Genomic DNA, 26,071 nt, shown 5'->3' on the forward strand with positions numbered 1-26,071 from the left:
AAGAAGCAGTTGGAGGTTTAGTAAAGAGTGTTACTGACTTTATCCGTCCAGATTTTGTCTGTTTATCCGGTGATTCAACCCAGTGCCTCTTCAGTTTTAAGCCTCCATCACTGTTATTGAGGCTCCCGCTGCCCCCGCAGCATCCATCTGCTCTAACCTGTTGCACTTGAAATGAACTTTTTGCAGGATTAGCTTCCTCGTTATTTTGGTTGAGCCATGAATATTGAGGGTTTTTTTTTTTATTTGGTGATAGCCTGACACCACTGTTCCTTCTCTCACTCAGAAGATGTGGGCCTTCTAACCACTCTGTTAGTTCTTAAACGGCTCCACTGTGCTGCTGCTCACAAGCAGAGACAATTGGCTTAATTTAACTGCAGTTATATCAGCAGCTCAGTGTACTCACGATCTAATTACCAAAGCTGAGGGAGCTGGGAAACTGACTGGGTTCATTTTCTTTTTTTTTTTTTTTTCCAGCCTTTATTACTCTGTCATGGTGTTTTAGCCGCGGAATAGCACACTTAGTGTACTCCGTGCTGCCATCTTCCAAATGAACTCATTTTCTACACCAGCCAGTGCAAAAGCAGAGACAGATGTCCGTTCAATCAAGCCAGCCTTGCGTTTAGTCTCTCTTTCACAGATGCGTACCCTTCAACAAATTACATCTTTAAGGGAGACGATGGCGGCCTTCGTTTTATTTATGGTAATGCCACCAAGGTGCAAAGGTAATTTTGTTTGCTTAGTGATACTGGAGTCAGATCGAAGAATATTAGCCACAGGGGAGTTTTCTCAGCTGCTGACAAAAACAAAAAGGCGAATGGGCAGAGTGACCTTGATTGCTGCAGTGAATCACAACACTTCCTTTCCTGTCATGTGACCGCTTCTGCATTGTTTCGATAATGATCAATAAGGAACTCCCCCAGTGGTTAACATCCTGTTCTGCTGTACCGTGGAGTGATATCACTAATTGGTAGGTGAATGTTTTATTCCAGGCAGGTTTTATCTTTGTCTTTCATCAGGGAGGATGGACACACATTAGATTAAATAGATCGACAAACTGCCCTCAAACCTCACCTCGACCTTTGTGATTAGTGAGACTGACTATTTCTGGCAGGGAGGTTGTTTTCCAAAAAACTTCTCAGAATCTTTTCCCTTCATTCAGGAGTGATTCCGGTTTCTGCTGGTGTTATTGTTCTCGTCCTGTAACAGGGGAAGGCAGCTTTGGCCAGAGCCATCTGACTCTAAACAGTTGCTCCACTCAACTCAGTGAGGCCTTAATAGCTGTTGTTTCCTGAAAGATTGTTCTAAAAAATGTAAGCTCATCAAACATTGAATAAAGCTTCCATAATTCATCATATTTTAGTTTTAGGATCCATTTTCTAATGCTAAATTACTCCACACCTGCATCATCACTCTGTGACCTGAAGATTTAAAAATGCAGGAACTTTTTCACAAGCTAGAAGATTTTTTTTCTGTCATAGTGCAGATTCATTTTGTTGGTGTTTTCTCTGTCTTTAGATCTGCTTTTAATGTTCCTCTAAAAGGTTGGGGCTTGTTTATCGTCTTCATCAAAAGGGCAAAAAATAACTGAGCTTTCTGAATCATTTAGTCTCCTGTGGAGCCTTGATTCTGTGGTTTCTGTCCCTCCTCAGGTCCATACTGCTCCATCCCAGTGCCTGCCAATTCCTCCTTCTGGTCCCGGGAGGAGCACACAGAGCCCGGGCTGGCCAGGGCTTCCCACAAGGCTGTGGTGGACCAGGGAATCATGTGGGTCATCGGAGGCTACGTCTTCAACGCCTCAGACTATCACATGGTCAAAGCGTGAGTACTCTCCCCTGTGAGCGTCTGTAGTAGGATTTTAGGCGAAAGAGCTGCTTGACATGATTCTGCTGTTGCTATGTGGCTGAAACACAGTGTGTCTGTTGCAGATATTTAACATACATGTCTGTTTTCAGGAGGAAGCTACAGGACTTCCTGTTAGTTGAAAATCAACAAGCTCTGTACAGACAGCTTGGTGTTGGGCACAGAGTGAAAGATGTAATTAAAACCATAAAATTACAGGATAGGCTGATGCTCCTCACCCTGAACTCCACCCAGGAAGATCACACTTATTCCACTGGCTTGTGTTTTGCTTTTATGGCTTTCCAGCAGGCCAAGGCCTTTCTTTTTTTTCTGCCCAGGCTCTATCATGTGAGACTGTAAAGGAGCTTCCTGCCAACTTTATACAACTTCTTATGTTTGTTACCTTGACGCAGTTAGATTGGACAACAGCAAAGATTCCGTTGTCAGTGTAAAGCTCATGCTAAGTGGAATTTCCTGTGTCTTGTTGACAGATAATCAGTCAGTAGGTTTAGCAAGGCTCTGGTGTTACTTTAGTTTAGGTTTGGGTGTGGAAACATTTGAATGATCAGAACCAGTCAGCAGTTTGATAGCAAGATAAGTGTGTCCCATAAAAAAAAAAAAAAAAAAGTTGCAACAACCGTCCCACATATGAAGTTTAGAAATATCAAAAGCAATGAAAGAAATAGTTCAGCATTTTGCAAAATACTCAATGTTTCCGAGATTATTGATAACACTCTCAGGTCCGTCTGCTGAAATGAAGCTACAGCCACACGTCAGTTGACTTAGAGCTAAGACTGAAACTGAGGAAACAGCTAGCCTGTCTATGCTGGGTTTACAGAATTAGATCTTTTCATCAAATTCTCTGCAAGAGAATGAGTGTATTTCACAGACAAGCTCGACAGCTTACTCACTGCTGTTCAGTAACCAATTTGGATCTCCGTCTTTTCATTTTAATTTTAGCTCTGCCTATCTGTGGCCTGATCTGTGTACATACATTTTGACTCAGAGCACTCTTATCTGTATTTGATGCCGCATGATAGGTACAGGGAGTTTCCCAGTGCTCTGAAATTGTTCCCCTGCATCTCATTGAGTTTAAAAGTGAGAAACTATAATCTAGAGCCGTAAAAAAGAAGGTGCCATTTCGAGTCAGGCGTTCCCCGCAGGCTCTGTCTTTCTCTGGCTGTAGTGGGTTTACCTAGTCTCGTCACACTTTGTCAGAGACCATGTCCTAAGTAGACAAATATTTATATGATATATTTGGAAATAGATATATTGCTGTTTTTACTTTGATGTGTAAAAATGATTGAACGCAGGTGAGATCAGAACATATTCATGTACATTTTACAAGTGGGCAAACGTCTTTGATCCTCATCCCTGAGACGCTTCTCCGTAGTGTTCATCACACCTTTCTGTTCTCTCTGTTTCTGTAGGTATAACCTGAGCAGCAACAGGTGGCTGACCCTCGACCCCTCCGTCAACACTGTCACGCCACGATATGGCCACTCGCTGGCTCTTCACGAGGTATGTGGAGGGAGGGAGAGAGGATGTACGCTGACAAAACACAGCATGACACCGTATTCATTCTTATCATATTACATTTTTACATGCATCTGTTGTTTCTGCCGACTCAGCCTCATTGCACTATGACTTCAGAAGAGGATAAGAAAAGAACAGATGACAACTAAATGAAATGGAGGCAGTATCAGAAACACTGAAAACTCTCCGTCCTTTTATTTATGCTTTCAGTGCTGTTTGTTTGTTGTCTGGAACTAATATATAAATCTCTGGGTTTTGATATGCTGCAGTGAAGTGGTTGAAGCAGTTTCTTCTCAGCCAGAAAGACTGTGAGGAGCCGCTGATGGAATAATAAATTAGAGAGCGGAGGATTCAGAGGAAGACGCAGTCTGTCTGCTGTGTGGTTTGAGAGAACCGAGTTTGAGCTTCAGCGTTTGCGATGCACAAATTGCATCACGGTGTATGAATGTGTCCTGGAACTCAATGTGGGGATTGCCAGACAAATCCGAAATCAAATCAGTGTGGATACATAACAGATAGCACTGATGTATGTCTCGCAGCCGAGGATAACGCGTCGGCTCGGGCTCTCAAGAACACATACCCTCACTGGGTTGTAATAAGCTGAAGCTACTACAGCAATTCTGCCTCACCTTGAAATGAACAGTCACAGCATTTATGAAATCTAGCTGTTCTCTGTGACATTCATGGGTCCAGATTACTCTCTTTTCAGGCAAGAAATACAGTATGTTGCAGTATTACTTTTCAAAGTCTAACTAAATCTAACCAAGATACCTTTCTTGACATAAAATAAAAGCTTCTCTTCATCAGCTTCTCTGTGCAATATTATCTGCAATTCTTGCACATATATTATCAAGCACACGAGAAAGTTTTACGTGTTAGGTTGAAGTGAGGAAAGTAATATCAAGTCTTAATATCAAGAGACATTGTTCTGTCTGACCTCCAGACTGTATCCAGCTCTTTCAGAGGGAAAATTGTTAAATAAGAAACAAAGCCCAGGGAATAATAATAGACTGGTATTATTATTCAAAACTCAAGGACCCTTGGAAGGTTATTGATATCCAAGGAGTTCAATATTTCTCAAGGAATCTCTAATGGTTTATTTGCTGCATTTAGTTTTGATTATTAGGCTTCATTGGAATGACAGTAGTTCTTGATTACGGTGGTGTAACTGTGTAGGACTTTGGTTCAGTCATAATGAGACACAAAGATCATTGCGGTTCAGGACTAACCTCCTACACACCAACAGTTAGAACAGTCTGTGGACAAACTGTGAATGTTTCAGCACTTTAAAAATGTCCCCTTCCTTTTCTCACGTGGATTTATTATGTAAATAGATTCAGAGTTTGAAGAGATATTAAACAAACCAGATAAAACAAAAAAATGAAGACTGGCAGAAAGAAACAAAACCAAAATACATGCACAAAGAACCGTCAAACAATCTAACATAACAATAAATATATATCCTTAAAATGGAAAATGACTTATGTCTCAGTTTTTTCATCTTTGTCTAAAGCATTATATTTTAGAAAAGTTGTCAAACTAAAGCTTATCTTTAATTATTTTTAAAAATAAGAGTTGGTTCTAAACATTTAACAGATTAACATGATGTATAACAAAAAAATTCCATGCTTTCAAAATCACTGAATAGTTTTATTTTGTTTATTTTTATTTAGTTTTGGGACCTCTTTGTGTTTGTTTCTACCAGGGGAAGATCTTCATGTACGGAGGAAAGATCGACTCCTCAGGAAACGTGTCCAGCCAGCTGTGGGTTTTCCACATCCAGAACCAGACCTGGGTCCTCCTGAGCCCCCGGGCTAAAGAGCAGTATGCTGTGGTGGGACACTCGGCACACATTGTGCCTCCCGTCCAGGAGGGGGCCAGTCCTGTCATGCTGGTTCTGTTTGGACACTGTCCTCTGTATGGTTACATCAGCCAGGTCCAGGAGTACAACATTGGTAAGCTGTAGGTGTTGTGAGGTTTGTAGAGGGACTTCACCAGACCTTTAGCTGCTCCCTTATTTGAACTAATAACCTTGGACTGTGGGTGTGAGTGCCTAATATATCACTTTGCAACAACAGGAAATTAACACTGGCAACCAAAATAAAGCTCACGGGTTTCGGACGCGGGCGGTGTGTTCATCTAAACCACCTACCTCGTTGGCACGAAACCAGACTTCACTGTCTTCTAAAAGCCAATATGTCTGAGAAAATAGGATGAATTAACCTGCCACTGTGATGATGGACAAGACTGCATGTCCTGTTCGCTCACAAATGAACATGATTTGGTTATTATCATTACCTGAACGGTTACCAATTAAATCTGATGACTGTCTGGTGATACTTTCATACTTGTGATACATTTTAGTAGCAATAACACAAAGATTTATATTGGTTTATCTTTCTTTCACTCATAAAACACAGTGTAAGCTGAGTAGAGCTCTAAAGTAATAACCTCCATTACATCCCTGCTGGGACCAAAAACTCAATCCTCCACACAAACACTCTGAGGCCGTGGTTCACTTGGTATTTCGTTATGTGATGGTAACATGAAGCTAGTTTTCTGTTGCTCAGTGAAAGATGTTTGTGTGGCCCTCCAGCCAAGAACACATGGAGCATGGTTTCGACAGACGGTGCATTGGTTCAGGGAGGCTACGGCCACAGCAGCGTTTTCGACCCTGGCACCAGAGCCATCTACATCCACGGAGGCTACAAGGCCTTCAGTGCCAACAAGTACGGCTTGGCTGGAGACCTGTACAAGTTCGATGTGGACAAGAGAAAATGGTGAGGTTTTCGTTTTATTGACAGTAATGACGCACTCGATACGAGAACAACATTTGGTGTAAATTCATAGCGCAGTGTGTTGTGGAAGTGAGAAAAAGTATAGTTTTCCATTTACTTGTCAGACTTTGCTTTTCTCTTGTGAAATACTGTATATTTTTATCTCCACAAGCCTTTAAAAATTATTCAAAGAAAACTCTTCAATTGAGCTGCTCACGGCTCACAGACATGCACCCTGTGGCGAGGCAGCGCAAACAGGCAGCACTTTGTGTCTGAAGCTCAGAGTCAAGAAACGTTAGGAACCTCAAATGTGCAACACAGAGTTGTATCATTGAGTACTTATTATGGTATTATGGTACAGATTTCACATCACATCACAGTGTCGCTATCAAACAGTAACATATTGTCTTGAGTCTGTAATGGTCATTTCCTTTATAACATGAAACCACAGTAACAGAAAATAAATACAAAGATATTTCAACCTTTGTACAGTTGATTATTTGGCAGCAGTGGTGAATTAATTAGCAATTATGTTGAAAATGAATGCTGTTTACCTGAGTAATGATGTTAAAATAGGGAGAAATGCCTGCACACGCTTGTCACATTGATTTAGTGATATGTATGTTTAGTACTAAGCATTGAAACTTGTGCTAATAATTGTGTATTTGCAGTTTTAAACTGTGCATTTCACATTGAAACTATTCTGAAAACTGAGTCAAAGAATGGTGAAAAAAAAAAAAAAAAGGTTACCGGGTCGGCAGCAGTGGGAAGTTGTGCAAATACAAGGGAAAAAAAACAGCTGTAAAGATAAATTTTTGCTGTCGCTTAGTTACAGAAACATTTTCCATAGTAGCATGTGGGGATTGCCACAACAGATGATACTCATCTTTAAGTGGCCACGCTGCTCGTCTGAAAGCAACAGCTGTACAGCCTAACCTAACCTAACCGTGTAACAACCGTCGCTGTGTGTTTGTGCAGGACGATTCTGAGAGACAGCGGCTTCTTCCGTTACCTCCACACGGCGGTCATAGTGAGCGGGACGATGCTGGTGTTTGGAGGAAACACACACAACGACACGTCCATGAGCCACGGCGCCAAGTGCTTCTCCTCCGACTTCTTGGCCTACAGTCTGGGTCAGTGACACACACACATATAACAACAGCAGCTCCTGCACTCTGCTTTCCGAGCCTCACTTCTGCTGAGCATGCATCATCGTTTTTTTTTTTTCCTGCACTGCGCTGCTTTGTATTCATACGGTCGCATGGACTCACACTTGGGAGTTGCTCAGTTCAGCCGCAGTGTTTTGTTGTTGGATGCTGAGCAGCTCCGCTGGAGCAACAGAAGGTCAAATGTTGTAACTCGATGTACACAAGTGGCAAACCACAGCCTACTTTCATACAAAAGACTCATAATAATGTGGTGGTTAGTTTTCTGGCAGTGTAGCGGTTTTACTACATATCTACATGCAGAATGCATTTACACACTATATGATATGCATACACATGATGTCCTGGATAGAGGAGCTGAATCTGAATGTTGCCTTTAAAGTACCTGTTAGAGGTCACTGCCTCTGTTAATGTGCATATTAATCCTGGAGAAACTAAAACACTTCACCTGGTCCATCATACACGGGATGCACTGGAATGCTGACCATGAGTCAGACCTTATTTCCCAGTGTCAGTGTTTGACGTCACTAATGCTCATGTGGCTTAACGGGAACAAATCCCTGCAGCCAGGTTCCAAAATCTGATAGAAATCCTGAATCCAGAAGAAATCGGGTTGTATGTATCTAGCTCTGGTATGTTGGTAACGCTAACATCCAGTAGTTTATCCAATTTCCAGACATAACCTGAAAACCCTTAAACACCTTGTGAGTGGGCCCTAGAGGCTGCTCTGCTCCTTACACTCATAAACAATATACTCATATACAACATACACGTATACAACTCACACAACATACACATACACGTGTGTATGTTGTGTACCTTTTTTTGCTTTCTAGTTACAAGCCCATTTTAAGTATGTCCATATGTGCTAACAGAAGTTAGCGTAGCTCCGTCAGAAACCATCTTCATCACCATCTTTCTTTAGCTGCCATCTTGCATTATTGTAAATTGAGTCGGCCTCCTTCTGCAGCGCTGTCATAAGCTGCTCATTAATGGGAGGCTTTATTCTGTCTGGGTGTGAGGGAGAATTCCCTGCAGGCCCTGAAATGGCCCCAGGACATTCAGTTTTTCTGTGTCATTACCAACTTGATTGAGAGGCAGCAAAATTACGATATCAGGGGCCCAACAGACCCCCCCCCCCCACTTCCCCCGTGCAGCCAGCTTTTGCAGCTCTTGTTCGTGAGAATTGCGTATTGGGACTAAAACATCTCCAACAAATGTCCCTTTTTTCGAGTGGTGTGAAGGTGACGGCGCCGGCAGCACGTGTAGAGGCGTCACATTAATTAAATTCTTGGCGGAGTGTCCCATTTATACATTTACGATACCACATGTCCCCACTTGATTGGCACAATGAGACTAACTCATCTGAAACTGGTCACTGCGGGAAACAAATTGTTTTCGTGATTTCCCCAGAGAATTTGAATTCGAGTCGAACTTTGGAAATTGAAAACTTCCAAGTATTGTTTTTTTTTTTCCCTCTCTCAGCTCTGACCTCTCTCTCCTCCCTGCCACTCCTCATCCCCTGTATGAGTTTGTAATTGGACAGACAAGCCGACTATTTTTCTCACCCCCACCCCCTCCATCGCCCCCCTCCTTCTCCATCACCAGCCAGCTGCAGGGTTGCTGTCAGCAGCAGCAGCTCTGTAATTGTCTGGTAATTACAGTTGAGATGGGCCGCGCATCAAGGACTAATTGCCCCTCCTTAACAAGCTGAACTCAATTACAGCATGGAATTTAAGGGCCGTCCGCTGTCCTGACATTGGTAGATGGTGTTGTAATAAATCCCCACTCTGAGGAGGCCACGCGCCACGCCACCTGCAGCACCAGTCTGTGACACTAGAGGGCACTGTATACCTGTGAATGTGGGGCTCTCACAGATGTCACTCCCTCCGCTGGGAAACCATGATGACTTGCACTGCATTGTGCTAACTGAGGGTGATGTACTGCAGCCTCTTTTCTGCGTTCCAGCAGCTTTGACTTTCAGACTCACATGCCAGGTCTCTTTGTCATTTGTTTTGTTTTTTTTTGTTTTTGTTTTGTTTGTACAGACATATGATGAGTGTATACTGTCACATACTGCCGCAGCTTCATTTAAAAACAAACCTAAAGGAATTCATCACCATTTTGAGTCATTTGTTTACCCAGGACGTCAAGACATTTCAACGTCTGAGCTAAAATGGTGGTAAATGTAGTTGAAGAGTGAATGTTTTTTCACATGTAGGCACATATGTCATCGTTTCTGCACTATTTTGGTGACTGAATTCCAACATGTAGCTGAGCAGTTCTTCACGCTAAAGCATAGTCACTGAAATATTGTTGAAACAACTAGATGTCTAAATTAAAATATATGTTTTTTTCTTGTGAATTAATGGACTCTTTCACCTGTGTGGGGTCTCCAAAATATGTCAAATGAAACAATCAAAGAATGAAAACCACACTTTGGTTGAAGTTCTTACAATTTATGTCCACTTTAAGACCATAAAATTTATATCAGGGGTCCCAAATAGAACTTGCTTTATTATAAGGGCTCACAAGCCACATAAGTCAGGTAGTACTGTTCTAAACAACTTTAACTTTTAAATCAAATTCAGCCTGCTTTTATCCTCGACGTCAAGCCATCATTTGACCCACAAATCACCAAATTATTGCTCGCTGGGTGCCTAACTTTTTCCTGTTCAGGGTCATTTAAGTCCTGTCGGGCCCATCACCATTGGAAGGGAGGTGAGGAAAGACTCTGGCCAGGGACCAAAAAAACTGGGCAAATGTTCCCCTGGTAGTTCAGCGTCTCTATGTCACATCATTTTTTTGGTTCTTAAACGAGCGGGTTTCTGTCCTCACTGAAGCAGTGGCTTGGTGGTTCAAACCCACAGTTCTTGCTGTGATCTTGCAGCGTTAACCGGTGAGCTGCTGTTGTCAGTTATTGTACAAGGCCTTATTTAATGAGTTTTCACATGTCGGAGTCACACATGCCTCACTGCATTTTGTGCTGTCAAGGACATTTTGCCGACCGACTCGTTGACTGACACCAGGATATGAGCTGTTACGGATTCTACTAACCACCCGAGGAGCGTCAGCTGAATTTCCAACTGTTGAAGACGTGTATGATTTAATATGTGGGAGCAGGTCAGCGGGTTTGATCTCTCTGTGTCTCCTTTTCATTCCAGCATGTGATGAGTGGACAGTGCTGCCTCGACCAGACCTCTACCATGACGTCAACCGCTTCGGGCACTCTGCAGTCTTCAGTGACAGGTAATCACTTATACAGCGCTGCACTAGAATCAGAGTTTGCAGAGCGCTTCACAGAAAGGCTCAGTGGATAACTGGGAAAATGAAAATGGTGTTTTAGCCAAAGTAAAGATTATTACATGAAATTACAAATTGAACATAAATATAATCATCACGTGAAATCATGATCATAGGAGTTTGACCAAACCTGCTGGGGCCTGCTCTTTGTTGTCTTATTGTAAATTCAGCCCAGGTATTAATTAGGTCTTCATAAGGATGGATGACAAATTAAAGTGAGAATCTAAATAAATGAGTCGACATAACAAATGCAGATTCGTCCAAACAGGGCACAAGGGGTCACTGAATATTGTGGTGAGTGTGAAAATCATGTGAGTTGTACGCGTGGCCTTCACAGTCACCTGATTGGAACTGAACTGAACATGGATGGAAACTGGATGTGGGATATGGGAAATTTTGGAGTGATGTGTTAGACAGCGCTCTCAGCCACCGCCATCAAAACGTCGAATAAGGGAATATCTTTTAAGAATGGTATACTGTCCCTCTCACAGTTCCACACACAGTTGTAAAACCTATGCTAAGTAGCGCTGAAGCTCCTCTGGAGGCTCATGGCAGCCAAACGCTTTAGGCTATTTTTTTTTCCTTTAAAATTTTCTTCTTCTTCTCTGTATATCACTAATGTATTGGAAATGTACTGCTTGTGTTAGGCGAGGGGTCGGGGAGAAATCCGACAGGACTCTGCTGTGTGTGTAAACATGTTCTTTGATTTGCTGACCTGATTTCTCTCGCTAACCTTGTTTCTTGGGGGCATGAAAATCAGGGTGACTGGTTTTATTTCCACTGTGGCCCACACACGTTTAATTATGCACTCATGGTATTTAAAAGCATGTCGAAATGGAATATACCATGAAAAAAACATGTCCGGTATGTATCTGCATTTGATCTAAATATGAGCCGGGATGCGATTTTTCTTTTCTCATATGTATTGCACCAAGTTTGACATTATGGGACTTTTCAGCTTTTCAGATGGGAAAGCACAGTTTCCATGGTTCCTTCCCTGGTTCTTTTATTCATGATCATTTCGCTGTGCTCTCGGAACACGGTTGTAGGAACAATTTGCGAACTACACACGCTCAGCAGGGGCTATAAGGAAAATAGATTCAGCTAAACCGAGACATCCCCTGTTTGGTGGGAATAATGATTGAAAATGATTGCTCTCGAATAAGTAAAGCTCATCATCCGTGTCTGAAGTTGAATTGAAACGTGTGAGGAGCCAAAATGTTGAGAACAGTGTTTTTCTTCGTACTGACTGAAAAACTTCAGACGGGGGGGGGGTGTAATTGTAACTTAAATGTTTGGCACAGGTGAAAATGTGAATCTGAAATGTGACATGTAAAATAGCTCCTCCTATAGCTCTTATTATCTAATAATAAAAGCATTGACTCGCAATTACATTTTATAACAAAACAAAAAAAAAAAAAATCCACATGCTGAGTTGACAAATACAAAAATCTTATTTAAGCTGAACTTGCTCTGAGCTCCTGTGGCAGAGGGAGAAAAAAGCCAACAGCAAGGCCAGCTGAAAAAAACAAAACCCTGTTACCTCGGAAAAGAATCCTTTCCTGTGCGTTCAGACGTCCCATTTCATTATTAGCCTGCGTATGAATAGACTGTGATGGGGATGTTGCTGTGACCAGAAGGGGTGACTCATCGGTAAGTGTTATCCGCTCTGCCAGCAGAGCACGACACAGCGATCTATATTAAATTATGCGTCCTGTTGTAGAGAACGCATCAAATATTTACATGAATCACCAGCCGTGTTTGAGTCAATCCTCACTGATGACTCCTGTTCCTCAGAAGCAATTAAGGGTTTGTTCATGCGTTCATTCATTCATCCATTGATCAAATCCAGATCCAATGCAATCACCGAGTTCCAAGCAGAATTTGGAGCACTGATATTAAGCTTTATTTTAACATTACTGCTCCGAAAAGAAAACATTAAAAAGCACTTTACAGTAAAGCTTTAGAACAAAATGAGAAAATACATTATAAGGAGAAGAAAATAGAAAATGTAGACTGAGGAAACTTGTTGTACTTAAGAGAGTCTGGAGACAGAGAAGCTTCTGTAGAGATTAAGGCAGTGGTGTGAGGAGGGCATAGACCTGAAGGTCAGGTTTGAGTTTGAGCGGAACCACTGGTGTTCCAAGAAAATTTGGAGGAGACATTCGCTTACTCATTCCTGTATTAGTCAGACAAATAAGCAGCATAATCCCTATTTTAGCCTCTTTACTTTGGCTTCCAGTGGATTTTAGAATTGATTTTAAGGTTTTGCTCTTTACTTTTAAAGCACTCCATGGTCTGGGTCCGCTATACTATTACTATTAATCTATTATTAATTCATATTTACCCCTTTTCAGAACACATGATGTAACAACTGTAAAACCTTATGGAGAAACAGTCTGTCCAGTCATCCATTTATATGTCCCGTTACTCACTCATTCCTCGTGTTAATGCTCTTGCAAAGTTATTTGTATTTCATGACTTTGCTCGGACTTCGCTGTCAACAGTTTTCATCAGAACTAGTTTGTGCTGCAGAAATGGTCCCTGTGAAGTCTGGTGCCATCATGTTTACCCAGAGTAACGAGGACGTCCTTTCTGGAAAGAGACGTCGCTCTTGAATTTATTAAAGTGATTTTTCAATGTTGAGAGCATTGCAAATGAAATCCCATTCACCCCCATTGTACTAAGAGGCAGATATCTCATAACATAGACACTATGTTAATGTGTTTCTAATGTAATTTAGACGAACTGACCTTTTTAACACATCCTGTCACTGTCTTGGTCATCGTCTCCTTCTCCGCAATGACTCACGTCTTTCAAATGAGACGGAAAGAAGTGGCTAACTGATGTGATCCTCTGCGAGACTCCCACATTCTCCTCCTCCTGATCCGTGCGCTCAGCAGGAAGTCCAGACCGAGCAGTTTGAAGTGTGCCCTCTGTGATCCGGGGGGACTTTTGATCAGTCTGGTGCAAATTACCCGTCCACCCTGCCCGGCTGCCACGGCCACCACCAGCACACACACAATCACACCGACTCACACTGACAAAGTAATCCCAGCAGCTGAACAGAGGCCAGTGTTATATGCCCTGGACCTAACACACACACACACACACACGTATACACTCTCACAGCAGGGTGGTCTGTCAGGTCCATCCACACAGAAAGAGAGTTCTTGTTGGGGATTTAGCAGACTTGTAAGACAGGTTGAAGCCCAGAGAAGAGGCACATCGCTCGAACTAAGCGTCTTTTGCTCTCAAAAGATCGAAACTAGAGAAACTTGTGAGTTAGAAATTGGTTTCTCTTACTATTAGTCCCCTAACATCTTCTCTCCTCCTTTGTCTGACAGTGTGATGTACGTGTTCGGTGGCTTCAACAGCCTGCTGCTCAGTGACGTCCTCATGTACACCTCGCCCAGCTGCTCAGCCTTCTCCAGCCAGGCGTCCTGCAACCAGGCCTGGTCAGGGATCCACTGTGTCTGGAACAGCACCCAGGGGACCTGTCTGCCCTGGGAGAGCAGCACTGCCGGTCCTGAACAGCAGCAGCTACCAGCCTCCTGCAATACAAGATCATGTAGGTTGAAATCCTGCATTTGTACATGTCTGCCATGTGAAACTTATCCAAGATGATTTTATATTCTTGCGGCTTTTCCTGAGCGTCTGCAGAGCTCATCTGCATTCACAGCGCTGACGTCCGATGAGATGCATAGAGTCACAGAAACAGCTTGTTTGCCACGGACTGCCGATGGAGTCTTGTGTCACCAGAGTGTGAGACGTTTTAAAATGTAGGAAACGTGGCCTCGATGTTTCTTCAGAAGCTGCTGTCCAGATGCTGTCATTTCTGTATGTGTGATGAAACACGGAGTTTATTAATCAGTTAAGTAGTTTACTAATCAGCAGTACAGGTTTGTGTGTACGCGTGTGTGTAATAGGACGGGAGGAGGTAATCATCAGGGGACAGAGAATTCTCTTCCGTTTGCCGTTTGTCACAAAAAATCCTCAGTTTCAGCAACACGGCCGGTCTCATGTTCCAGTGCTGGCGTCTACAGGAATGTTGGCAGATGGAAACCGCGCCCTGGAATATCTTTCAGGCACATTTAATACCAGGGAGGCCCTCTGCTCTGCTGCCGTCTGGCAGTCACCCTGCCCCAGTTTCCCCAAAGCAAAAACCTCATGTCCAGGAAGATGTTGACTGATCTGGCAGCATCAGAATCACTTAAACTGTTGTGTAAGAAACAAACAGGAACTAAATCAATTCCCTGCGCTTTTATTTTAGTGCTGTAGGTCAGATCTCAATAAGAAATTGGAATAGTTGAAACAGTAGATTAACATTCATTAGTGAGACGTCTTAAGATCGTTCCACATCGCCCTGATAATAGATCAAAAGCTACTGAAAAGAACGCGGATATTAATATATCATTATTAAATTATTTATTTAAAAGAAAAGAGGGTAGAATAAGTCTCTTATGTGGTTGTATTTGGAATGGAAAATGGCATCAGCAGTAAACTGAACAGCCACCCCCCTGTTCGTTAATCGCCACCTTCTATCATTCGTTAAAAACAGCAACAACAAAAAAACAAAAGTGGACTCACCAGTGGACGCTGCACAGTCTGGTTGAGCAAATTATCATTTCTGTCTGCACTGTTAGAAAATTGTGGAAGTAATTATAAACCACGTTCTTCCAAACTTTGCAGACGCCGACAACGAGAGGTGTGACCAGTACACGGACTGCTACAGCTGCACTGCCAACACCAACGGCTGCCAGTGGTGTACGAGCCAGTGTGTTTCACTGGGAAGCAACTGTACCTCTCCCACGGTGAGAAAACTGACCAACCCCCGACACTGCTAACTGATAAACCAGCTAACCCTGCTAATGTCAGTAGTCTCCCTAAAATCTTGAACTGTCAAAGGGTCTTTGAAGCACATCTGAATAATGGAAGCTCAGACATCATGTGTAAGGCTTGTTCCAGTGCAGCTTCACTAACTCTAGAAGGTTTTTTCTATTTTGAATAAGATAAAAAATAAAATGTTGTCACAAACAAAGACATACTTCACCTTATAAATTAGGACCTGTCAGACCTGAATAAGGATTGCATAAAGAAGTGATGAAGCACGTTGTAGCTTCCAGTTCTGAATTTGATTTATTAATCTGTGACTAAATCACCGCTCAGACACACACAGACAGTTCATGTGTCTTCTCCAGTGCTCTGACCTCCACTTGTCTCTAAAATATTGGACAAACACGAGTCCATTTCTCTGACTGCAGTAATTTGATTATCTAATACTTGTGATAACCTGGTTTTCTGTTCTATCTGTGGCTTCATGAAGAGAAAAAAACATTTCTCTCATGTCCCAAATGCTTAAACATCAAAAATAACCTGCGTCCTCTTAATGAAATTCTATTGGGTTCCGTTCATAATGAAGTGTTATTTAATTTTGCATAAACCAGTGTCATTTATGGAGCATGTAATGTAATAATTTGGTATTTTCCGTCCTGAGAGTTGACGCCTGTTATTTTCTGCTTTCTCCTCTCAGGGCGCCATAGGGGAGTATGATGTTTGCCCCAAGGACAACCCCTCATACGTGTGCAACAAGAAAACCAGCTGCAAGAGCTGCGCCGTGGACCAGAACTGTCAGTGGGAACCTCGCAACCAGGAGTGCATCTCTCTGCCAGGTAACTGTGGATGTTTTTAAATGGAAATAAAAGCCATTTCATTTCAACAATAAGCATAATGCACAAGTTATATTTCAAACTTATGTGTGGCTAATTTCTCTTTAATTAGCCCGGTGACCAAAGAATTATTCAGAACTAATAAAAAACTGAAAATAAGATCCAGATAATCCTAAAATTAAATGTTCCCTTAAAGCAAAGACACAGATTCTTGTATTTATTACAAAAGTGCAACACAAGAGCTTATTGTCCAATCAATCTATTGGACATAATACTAAATCTTTAGTACGAGCTCCTTATCTTTTCTGTCCATTCCAGAAAATGTGTGTGGTGAAAGCTGGCACCTGGTGGGCAACTCCTGTCTGAAGTTCATCACGGCAAAGGACTCGTATGACAACGCCAAGCTGGCCTGCAGGAGCCACAACGCTGTCCTGGCCTCGCTCACAACGCAGAAGAAGGTGGACTTTGTCCTGAAGGAGCTGCAGATTATGAGCGTGGTGGTAAGACAGAGGACAGGATTTGGTCCTGGGTCTGACTTAATCAGATTAGATGAAACTTTTATACTCCCCCCTGATAACTGGGTCATCACATCAGCAGTGAGTGAGATAAATCAACAAAGTGTGAGATAAGAGTTAAAATACAACAGATGTAGAGATAAAATAGATAATTACAGCTTGAAGATCACAAGTAAAGAGTGTAGAATAGAATGTTAGTGAAATGAATGAGGATACAGTGCAGAAAGAGCACGCTCAGGTTTTCATGTTGAAGCAGAGGCACATGTGAACAGATGAGACAAAGAAAACCTAAAAAAAAAAAATCAGATAAGAAATGACACACTAACCGGAACAACCACCACGAAAATCCACAAAGAAACCATCTGATTTCTTGTTCCTTGTTCTTTGTTATTTACTCTTGTGCATCTGTTTAGTTTTTGGACTCGGATGTCTTTGTGGTAGCGTCTCTCTTTTGAAATGCTGGCTTTTTATCAGCAGGTGAGCTCCGGTCGGATTCTTTTTGTCTGTAATTTTTTGGACCAGTGAGCGTGAAACAAATCTTACGTTAGGAGATACTTTCCTCAGAGCTCAGACATCTCTTACTCGCTCCATTACATCAAATACACAGAAAATCTATCCCAACAATCAACTAACCATTACGAGCTGCTGTTAATTTCATCAGATGCAGTGCAAGCAATCGTCACCATTTCTGTCACATGCGCTAAATGATTTATCGATCAGTGGATTAACCTTGGAAATGAGCAACAGAACAATGAATAATGACAGTAATTGTTAATAGCAGCCGTAAAATGCTGCCACTAAATGTCCCGAAATGCCTCAAAGAAAGAGCAAATTCTCTGTGCTAAAATATGATTCACACTCTCACATTTCCTGAATTAATAAGCGCTGTTGGTAAGTGTCTCAGATTTCATGCTGTTGAGGGAAAATGTTTTTTTTTTTTTTTGACCTAATCACACCTGAATCTGTCTAAAATATTTTAGTGTCTAAAATATTATAGTTTGGTGCATTCATGTGTCCACACTTGAGTTCACTGAAGAGTGTTAGATAATCCCATACGTGTCAACAGCACCGTGAGAGCACAGCTCTAACGACCCGCTCTGCACTTAAATGAGACGCGATGACATCCTCTGTGTGTAGCTCACCCAGCAGCCGCAAACGCTGCCGTCCCTCACTGAGGCCACCCATCCAAAAAAAGCAAGACCCTTATGATCCTACACAGTGTCCTCGAGCCACCAAACGACAAGCGTAAAGTCGAAAGCTAGATCAGACAAAGGACATCAGAGTGTGAATTGCAGAGCGGGGCTGGTATTTAGAAGTATTTTCCATCCATACTAATGAAACTGTGTAGTGCTCCACTGTTGGTCTAAATTCACTTCTTGTGATCAGTAATCGTTGTGCTTAAAGGCAGAGAAGAGTTAAAGCTTAACAGCTCTGGGATAACATTGGTATTCAAACTGTCCAGTTCAACACTCTGAAACCCGCTCCACAGCCTTCCTGCTGTGTTATATCGACACCGTTGGTGCTGTTTAGCAGCTCCGTGTATTTCCAGACGGGATCAATCAGTGGAAGAAATACAAGCAAACGCGATGGAACAGTAATTTCATACCATGTCTGTGAGAGATGAAGCTCTCTTTGTTTACTACTGCTGCAGCAGCGTGGCCATTGATTAGAGATGGGATGGATACCAGAGCCTCTCACGTCCAGTGAAGTGAAGCTGCTTTTACAGCAGCTCAGTCAGTCCAGTGGAATTTATGTCGGTACACATGAGAAATCGCTCTGACATGTTCTGGGTTTTTTTTTTTTTGCCGTTGCTTATAGCCAGGGAAAAGCTGTGATTTCTGACTCCGCCCCCCCAAAAAGATGGCTATTAAACTGTGTTTCTACAAATGTCACATTAGTCTTAAGCTGTATAATAACTGCCATGTAACTTGTGCCACTCAAGCTTGGTTTAGTGAACTTTTAAAGCACAGAGATTTCCCAACATCAGCTAATGTTGATGGTCGAGAGGCTGATTTAGAGAAAAATCTCAAAAGAAAATCCCTGTTTTGACTTTGGTCTTCTGTTTGTTTACAGTACAAGGCCTCAGTGACGCCCTGGGTGGGTCTTAGGAAGATCAACGTGTCATACTGGTGCTGGGAGGACATGTCGCCCTTCACCAACACCACCCTGCAGTGGCTGCCCGGAGAGCCGAGCGACGCCGGGTTCTGTGGCTACCTGGCCGAGCCGGCGTCCAGCGGATTGAAAGCTCAAACCTGCATCAGTCCTGTGAACGGCAGCCTGTGTGAACGACCGGGTGGGTTCACAATACGTTATTGGTTTTCAGTACATATTTATCAGAACATAGCTGTTAAAGCCCAGACTTTTATCACATAGGATCAGACTTCTTACTAAATTAGCAGTGTTGTAATCATTCCCTGTGTTTCTCAACTACAAACATCATGAGATGGTCATTTTGTCAGATTAAGAAATGTTAAATTCCTGCTCTGAGTTGGTCGACACTTACAGCTGCAGGTGTTTATTGTCGTCCAGTAGAGTTCAGCAGGGAGAGCGCTGCCAGAGCACACTTGACTCCCACTGGCACATCAGCGCTAGAATTTATGCATTCAAACTCCAGAGGGGTTTACTCATAGCTTGTTGTGAAAATGCTCCTCAGCCAACCACAGCGCCAAGCAGTGCCGGACGCCATGTGCCATGAGAACCACCTGCAGCGAGTGCACCAGCAGCAGCTCGGAGTGCATGTGGTGCAGCAACATGAAGCAGTGCGTCGACTCCAACGCCTACGTGGCTTCTTTCCCCTTCGGACAGTGTATGGAGTGGTACACCATGAACACTTGTCCACGTAAGATATCTTTTTCTCCCGTTTTCTTCCTCTCTGTTACACGTCGGCTTATAGGCTTAACATCACTGTGATTCTAACTATAAACACACTCATTCAGTCTCTTTCATAACAGTGTGCAGTATGTAGACTGAAATTAAACAGGACATTACTCTTCTGCCGTTACTATTTTTTAAAGAAGAGGTTTTTTTAAAACACTATAAGGAGTTCAAAGTTATCAAGAACAAGGCGTTTGGGATGAAAAAACATATGTAATGTTTCTACTTTTAAATGAGACAGCACTGCAAATAACAAATTAACCACACGGGATGATTTCAAGCGTTGCCAATTAAAAACCCTGTTTGCAAGCCTTAGAACTTGTTAGTCTTTCACAGTTTAAATTCCTCTTGATCACACTTTATTTTATGGGGCCATAATTTCTGAATAATAGTAATTTCAATAACAAGTTTCTTTGAAAGAAAAATAATTTGGTAGGATATTCAGGGAAAATCGAGACCATGTTCAGTTGGTGCACAGCAGGTCAGCTGCACACTGAGAAAAGTGACATTTGTTCACAGCAAAGCAAATCTCTTTAAATGAAGAATAAAGTTTCCAATAATATATGAATAAAAAAATAATTTTTACTTGCAGTGGATCTTTTCTTTTAATACCTAATTACATAGTCATTTTGAGGAAATTAATGACCAGTAAAGTGGAACATTTGCCCTCTTCTCTGCTGCTGGCTTCTTTTTTGTAATCTATAATGTCTTCTCATCATTTGGCTTCCGCGTTGTTGATCTTGTCGTACCCCTGTAAGAACCGTTCTGCGATGTTTGCTTTGAAGCCCTCTCCTCGGCATCTCTGGAGTCGAAGCCCGATGATTATACATGAAATGTTTACTTTGAAATGTGCACAAATCTCCCTGTGCATTCCTTATGCCCGTTTCCCAGTTCCTCTCCTATTTGCTCTGAACAAATTGCTTTTGCTGGCATAGCAAAAAAAATTTCCCGTCTGACACATGAAATTGTTGCTTCTTCCTATTTAAACCTTTGATTAAGCTGCAACAACATGTACAGGGATATTTTACTTGTATAACCACCACCGTCTCAGTCAGGATTCACAAGTTGCAATCTATGAAATGAGGAAAACTGCACGAAAATAAAAGCATAAATCTGAAGTCTGCCCATGTAATGCTTTACTTGCACTTAATGTACTCAACCACTCAAGCATATGTAGTGATCTTCATCTTAAAAATGACCTAAAAGGCAACATTTTAAAGAAGAGTGTCTTTAAAGCAAATATTTGTGTTTTTAATCTTCATTTAGCCGAGCACATGAAACTGTGGCCCCTCCAGCAGATGAGATGGGATTAATAATAGCTTGATAACTTAGTCTCTGGCTGGTACTTGGCTTTTGTATGGTGCAGAAGAGAACAGTTTCATTTATTTAACCTGGCAGGTCAATTAAGTACAAAATGTTGCTTTCAGCCATAGGCGGAGAAACTCCTCGAGGGCTGAGAGTTAGAAATTAAAATGTAGGCAAATTTCTATGGAGAACAGGTGGAGGGAACCAGTGTCTCAGGAATGAGCTTCATGTTGAGCCTTGTAACTGTATTGTTGGAGTTATTAATGTAAACTTTCGGAGCGGCTGAACCTTTCTAACATCCAACATAACAAGTTTACTCTCTCTCACTGACTAAAATTCCACTGTAGAAGAATCTCTGAGAATATGGAACGTGATTATCAGAAAATACAAATTGAAAGAGACAGTAAACTTCTGATTTGGCCTTCTCAGAGCCCCAGAGACAGAAAAAGGAATGACAGCTGCATGTGCACTGAGAGAGGGGAAAACTTAAAGGAGAATTTCGTGGAGAAAATGGGGATCAGATGTTCAGATGTTTGCTGTTAAGACATTTCTATGATAGAAAAGTTTAAAAAGGAATTTCAGCACAAGGTAATGAAGTCATTGAGATGTTGACAGGTGCAGAAAAACAAACCCCCTCTGAGACTGTTTCTAAACTGTACAGTGCACAAAAACAAATTCATTATAATGAAATGGGAATTTTTGACCGGTGCTGTGTTGTGTGTTTTGGTGCAGCGGAGAACTGCTCTGGGTACCGAACATGTGGCCAGTGTCTGGACCAGCCGGGCTGCGGTTGGTGCACCGACCCCAGTAACACGGGCAAAGGTCAGTGCATCGAGGGCTCGTACCGCGGACCCTTCCAGACTTCGGTCCCGGCACCGTCCACCCTGCCCGGTCTGCCCGCCAGCCCCCAGCCGGCCCTCAACGCCAGCATGTGCCCCAGTGAGGCCAAATACAACTGGTCCTTCATCCATTGCCCAGGTAGGGAAGGCTCTTAGTCCTGTTTTGCAACCAGGGTATTCTCTGAAAATATGGATTTCTTTAATTCATTCTACAAATGTTTTTACAAGTGTTTTTGCTTAAAGGGGAATTCCACAGATTTTATACATTGAGATCAGTTTGCTTATCATGGAAAGTACAAAGGTGAAAATATTTGTATGTAAAATGTAATCTAAGGTCTGAAGCAGGGCTGGATGGAGAAATTGATTATCCAGTTATTAATTACGGGTTTTACTTGAATGATCCAAAATCAGTTGTTAAAATCTTTTCTCAGTGAACATGTACCTCTGTGCTAAACGTCATGTGTAGGCAGTGCATGATGTATGAAATGTCTGCTTTGTGGAGTTGTCACACAGATAAAGGGTGTGTACATTCTGCTTTATTCAGCCTGTCTGTGCCCTGAGCTAACACTGGCTCACAGCTGTCTGCACATGTCACAGATATGTCTTGTTAACACAAACAGTGCAGATGAATTAGAGAGCAGACTTTCAGCCGCTGTCTTGTCTGCGCTCACAGTGATCATTAAAGTAGATGTCTGCACTTCGTTGAATCACCTACCACTGGCAGACCATGCCTAGCTGTATGGGACCTCATTTCTTTTTTTAAATATATATAATGATGACGCCCTTGTACATGGTGCAGATATTTTATTATTCTTGCTCAGCTGTTTTGCACATGGAAGCCTGGAAGTCGTTTTACATTTGTCCACAGTTGTATAACCAGGAAATGTGTTTCCAGTTTAGCCGACAATGTGCACTTTACACAGTTTTATATATTCAGGGTAACAAGTGTTGCTCACCTGTTGAATGTAGAAGAGTCTACATAAGTTTCCATCCTTTGAGACAGGGTTATTTTATAAGTCACAGTCCTGCCACAGCCAGAGGACACATTACACAACCGTTCTCACATGCTGTGCAGTATTTTCTCATGACAACTAAACTATAAAGTCATTTAAGTGTCCCCATAATGAAACTAGCATCCTCTGACAACTATCATATCTAAAAATGTTTGACCGCTAACAGGGATTATTTTACTCGTTCATCATTCTCTAAGTTAAGTTATGTATTTCCCAATGAGCTGCAGTGGCCATGGTGACCAATTTCAATTTAATTGACCCTTGTGGTTAAATCATGACAAATAAACCGTGCCAGCAGAGAGAAGTGACATTATTTGTCATGAGGACCTCATGTGCAGCACCAGCAGACACTTCAGAACTCACACCGATCCCTGACTGCACATTACTTTCAAGTCACCTAACGAATTCATGTATACCTGTGTGTGATGTTCATGCGGTGTGCACTTTGTTTACTCTTTTGGCAGCTTGTCAGTGTAATGGTCACAGTCAGTGTGTCAACGAGAGTGTGTGCGAGAAGTGCGAGGACCTGACAACCGGCCGACACTGCGAGAGCTGCATTTCCGGCTTCTACGGAGATCCGACCAACGGGGGCAGCTGCCAGCGTGAGTATCCGCGGGCCGTTCGGTCCAGCAGTAAATCAGCCGGTCAGTCTTTGTGCGCACAGCTTCATTTAACTTCAGTCAGTATTTTACAGTTCAGTTTTATGTCGGCCATTTTCCTGATTCCTGGCTGCACAGTAAAGCGTTCCCCCGGGATCTTAAAGATTTACTCCACTCTGCAGCTAATACTGACAGTCAGTCAGTCTGACAACAAATCAATCGTCCAGTGCTTCCATAGTTTAATTTAGCTTACCAATATATTACAACCTCTGTTTTGCAAATTTGCTCTTTTGCTCTAAAGCTCTAATTCCTGGTCTCCCCCCTGAAATATATATTTACTTGGCTGTATCAGTGACAGTCAATCAATAAACTAGTATCTCTGCTTATCTTCATCATGGCAGTATTATGCGTTTGTTGTTTAGACTTCATCTGTTTTTCCCTGCCTCCTGGTTGTAAAGCAAAGTGCCTCTCACATGTATCCGAGCCATTTATTGCTCCACAGCTAATCAGGACATTCTTTACATCAGCCTGACTCGAGAGGCATTATGAGCGTAAGTAAAGAGTACGAAATCAATACCTCAAGAAGGAGATAATGAATAAATAATCAAGATAACACATGTACATAAATTACGATTTGTTGCTCCACCAGCTGTTCCCCATTGTTACACAGATTTCTACATATTTCGCAGCTGTTTATGCCGGGAGGCTCAGTCATTTTAAAAAGTGACAAACAGCATTAATGCAAAGGATGAGAGACACTAACATTCGGGCTGGTGTGACAAAAACCACCAAATCGAATGGACATTTGGCATCTGCTACATCAGCACCGGCTACAAATACTCTCTCTCTAGATGTGGAAAGTCTCTTTTGAGTGTGGTCATAGCTGGAGCTTGTGTGGGAGATGCAGGGTTAAAACTGCCTTCACCTTTATGCACAGAATTGGCTCTGGCACTAAACTTCTGGGCTGGGATTCAACTGTTTTTTTTTTTTTTTTCCTCCCTTGTCCTATCCTTTGAGAATGAGACAGTTGCGGCGCAACAGGATTGTTGCCGCTGCGGTTTGTGCCTGTGTGGTGAACAGCATTTCCGAGTATCTGGCCTTCTTGGAGTCTCTCTCTGGGTGCGTTTCTGAAAAGGACAACTCATAGGGACACCGGGGGGCAGGGTGGGGGGGACTTCAAAGCAAACGTCAGCAATGACAAACAAACCTATAGGGAGGTGCCGGGGAGAAACAGCTTGCCTGACCTGAACCCAAGGAGTTCTTTCTTATTGGATTTAAGAATTATAACAAAGCACCGCGTTCAAGCGTAATACAGCTGTACCTGGTACCAGAACGCCTTTCGGCCAAACATCAATAATTGACTTTGTATAATCAGATTTGTGGTCGTGTGTCTTGAACACACCGAAGAGAGGAGCACAGCTTTCACCTGATCGCCACCTGATGCTGAGTTGGATCAGCTGCTATAGAGAGAGAGAGGAGGTCAGACCCAGTAAACCCAAATTTTTATTAATGGTAAACTGGTATGTGAATGAATGTTGTTTGAGGTAGATAAAATGTTGTGATTGGTCGGTGTGTCTCCCTCCATATAATACAGTCTATTCAATATTCTCTGTCAGTTTGTTATTTAAAATAACAGCAGTCTTTAAATGTGAAAAATGAAATTCTTTCTCTTTATCGAGACATTTTCATGTCCTTTGTTCAGCCTGCAAGTGCAACGGCCACGCCAGCATGTGCAACCCAAACAACGGCAAGTGCTTCTGCACCACCAAGGGCATCAAAGGAGATCGCTGCCACCTGTGAGTTTCACATTTTATGACGCTCATCCGTCCCTCTGTCTTCCTCTGTCCTCCTCCTCTGCTGTGTCTGCAGTGTGAGGAAAACTTTGCAACTGTAATATCTTAGTTTGCTACAGTGACGTTTGGCTGGGGGAGTGTGGATTAGTCGATTTTTTTTTTTTTGTCCATCGCAGGCAGTATTTGTGACACCACATGCTGAGATTTTGATGGCACACAAGAGTGGTACTTACCAAGCTATAGAGGCCCTTCAGACAGCCCTTTTTCACTGCGGGAACTTTCACAGGAAGTCTTAAGCGTTTTGACCAGAGCAGCCTGTGTCTACCTTCTGGGGATTTCTGATTGCCCAGGAATGATCTGGCAGTTTGCTAATTAGTGTCATCACTGTTAACATTAACATTAGTAACTGGTCAAACACAAGCCTCGAGGCTGCCAGAACACAGAACCGTGTGAGTAGGAATGTCAATTTCTTGGCGAAGTTTTTTGATGTTAAAGCAGTCAACTTTCCAACTAGTCTAAAAAAAAGAGTAAGGCCATTTTATTTGCTAATTGTTTCGTTGCAGTCATGTTGTAAGGTGAAGATAAAAAACAATCGGCGGGCTGTCAGTACAGCTGAAAAGGTTGCAGTCATAAAAATGTGAACCCTGATATCAATCTGTATTTACACCTTTTCAAACGTCACCTTTTTTATGTTCCAGAATGTTGAAGCACTTAGATTTTTTTTTTATAGAAACAGAATTTTACAAACACCTGCAAGGCCACATGCTAATATGTTGAGATTTTAAGAAAAGGCTCTCAGTACCCACCATGTCCAGCATGTTTTATATTTTTTCTTTGCCTTTT

General features: G+C 42.3%; 1 protein-coding gene across 1 annotated transcript in view; it reads left to right on the forward strand.

Moving 5' to 3' along the window:
• Positions 1-26,071, forward strand: part of atrn (attractin) — a 110,993-nt gene that overhangs the window by 18,575 nt on the left and 66,347 nt on the right. Inside the window, exons 6-20 of the mRNA XM_041060111.1 lie at positions 1,650-1,818; positions 3,270-3,360; positions 5,081-5,330; positions 5,972-6,155; positions 7,131-7,285; positions 10,483-10,567; positions 13,969-14,192; positions 15,314-15,435; positions 16,155-16,293; positions 16,609-16,790; positions 18,879-19,098; positions 19,459-19,644; positions 21,717-21,962; positions 23,301-23,438; positions 25,138-25,231. Of these exons, the coding sequence (XP_040916045.1) occupies positions 1,650-1,818; positions 3,270-3,360; positions 5,081-5,330; positions 5,972-6,155; positions 7,131-7,285; positions 10,483-10,567; positions 13,969-14,192; positions 15,314-15,435; positions 16,155-16,293; positions 16,609-16,790; positions 18,879-19,098; positions 19,459-19,644; positions 21,717-21,962; positions 23,301-23,438; positions 25,138-25,231 (2,485 nt within the window). The remainder of the gene's footprint in view (positions 1-1,649; positions 1,819-3,269; positions 3,361-5,080; positions 5,331-5,971; positions 6,156-7,130; positions 7,286-10,482; positions 10,568-13,968; positions 14,193-15,313; positions 15,436-16,154; positions 16,294-16,608; positions 16,791-18,878; positions 19,099-19,458; positions 19,645-21,716; positions 21,963-23,300; positions 23,439-25,137; positions 25,232-26,071) is intronic.

Source organism: Toxotes jaculatrix, chromosome 17 (genome assembly GCF_017976425.1).
Source record: "Toxotes jaculatrix isolate fToxJac2 chromosome 17, fToxJac2.pri, whole genome shotgun sequence".
Lineage (NCBI taxonomy): Eukaryota > Metazoa > Chordata > Actinopteri > Toxotidae > Toxotes > Toxotes jaculatrix.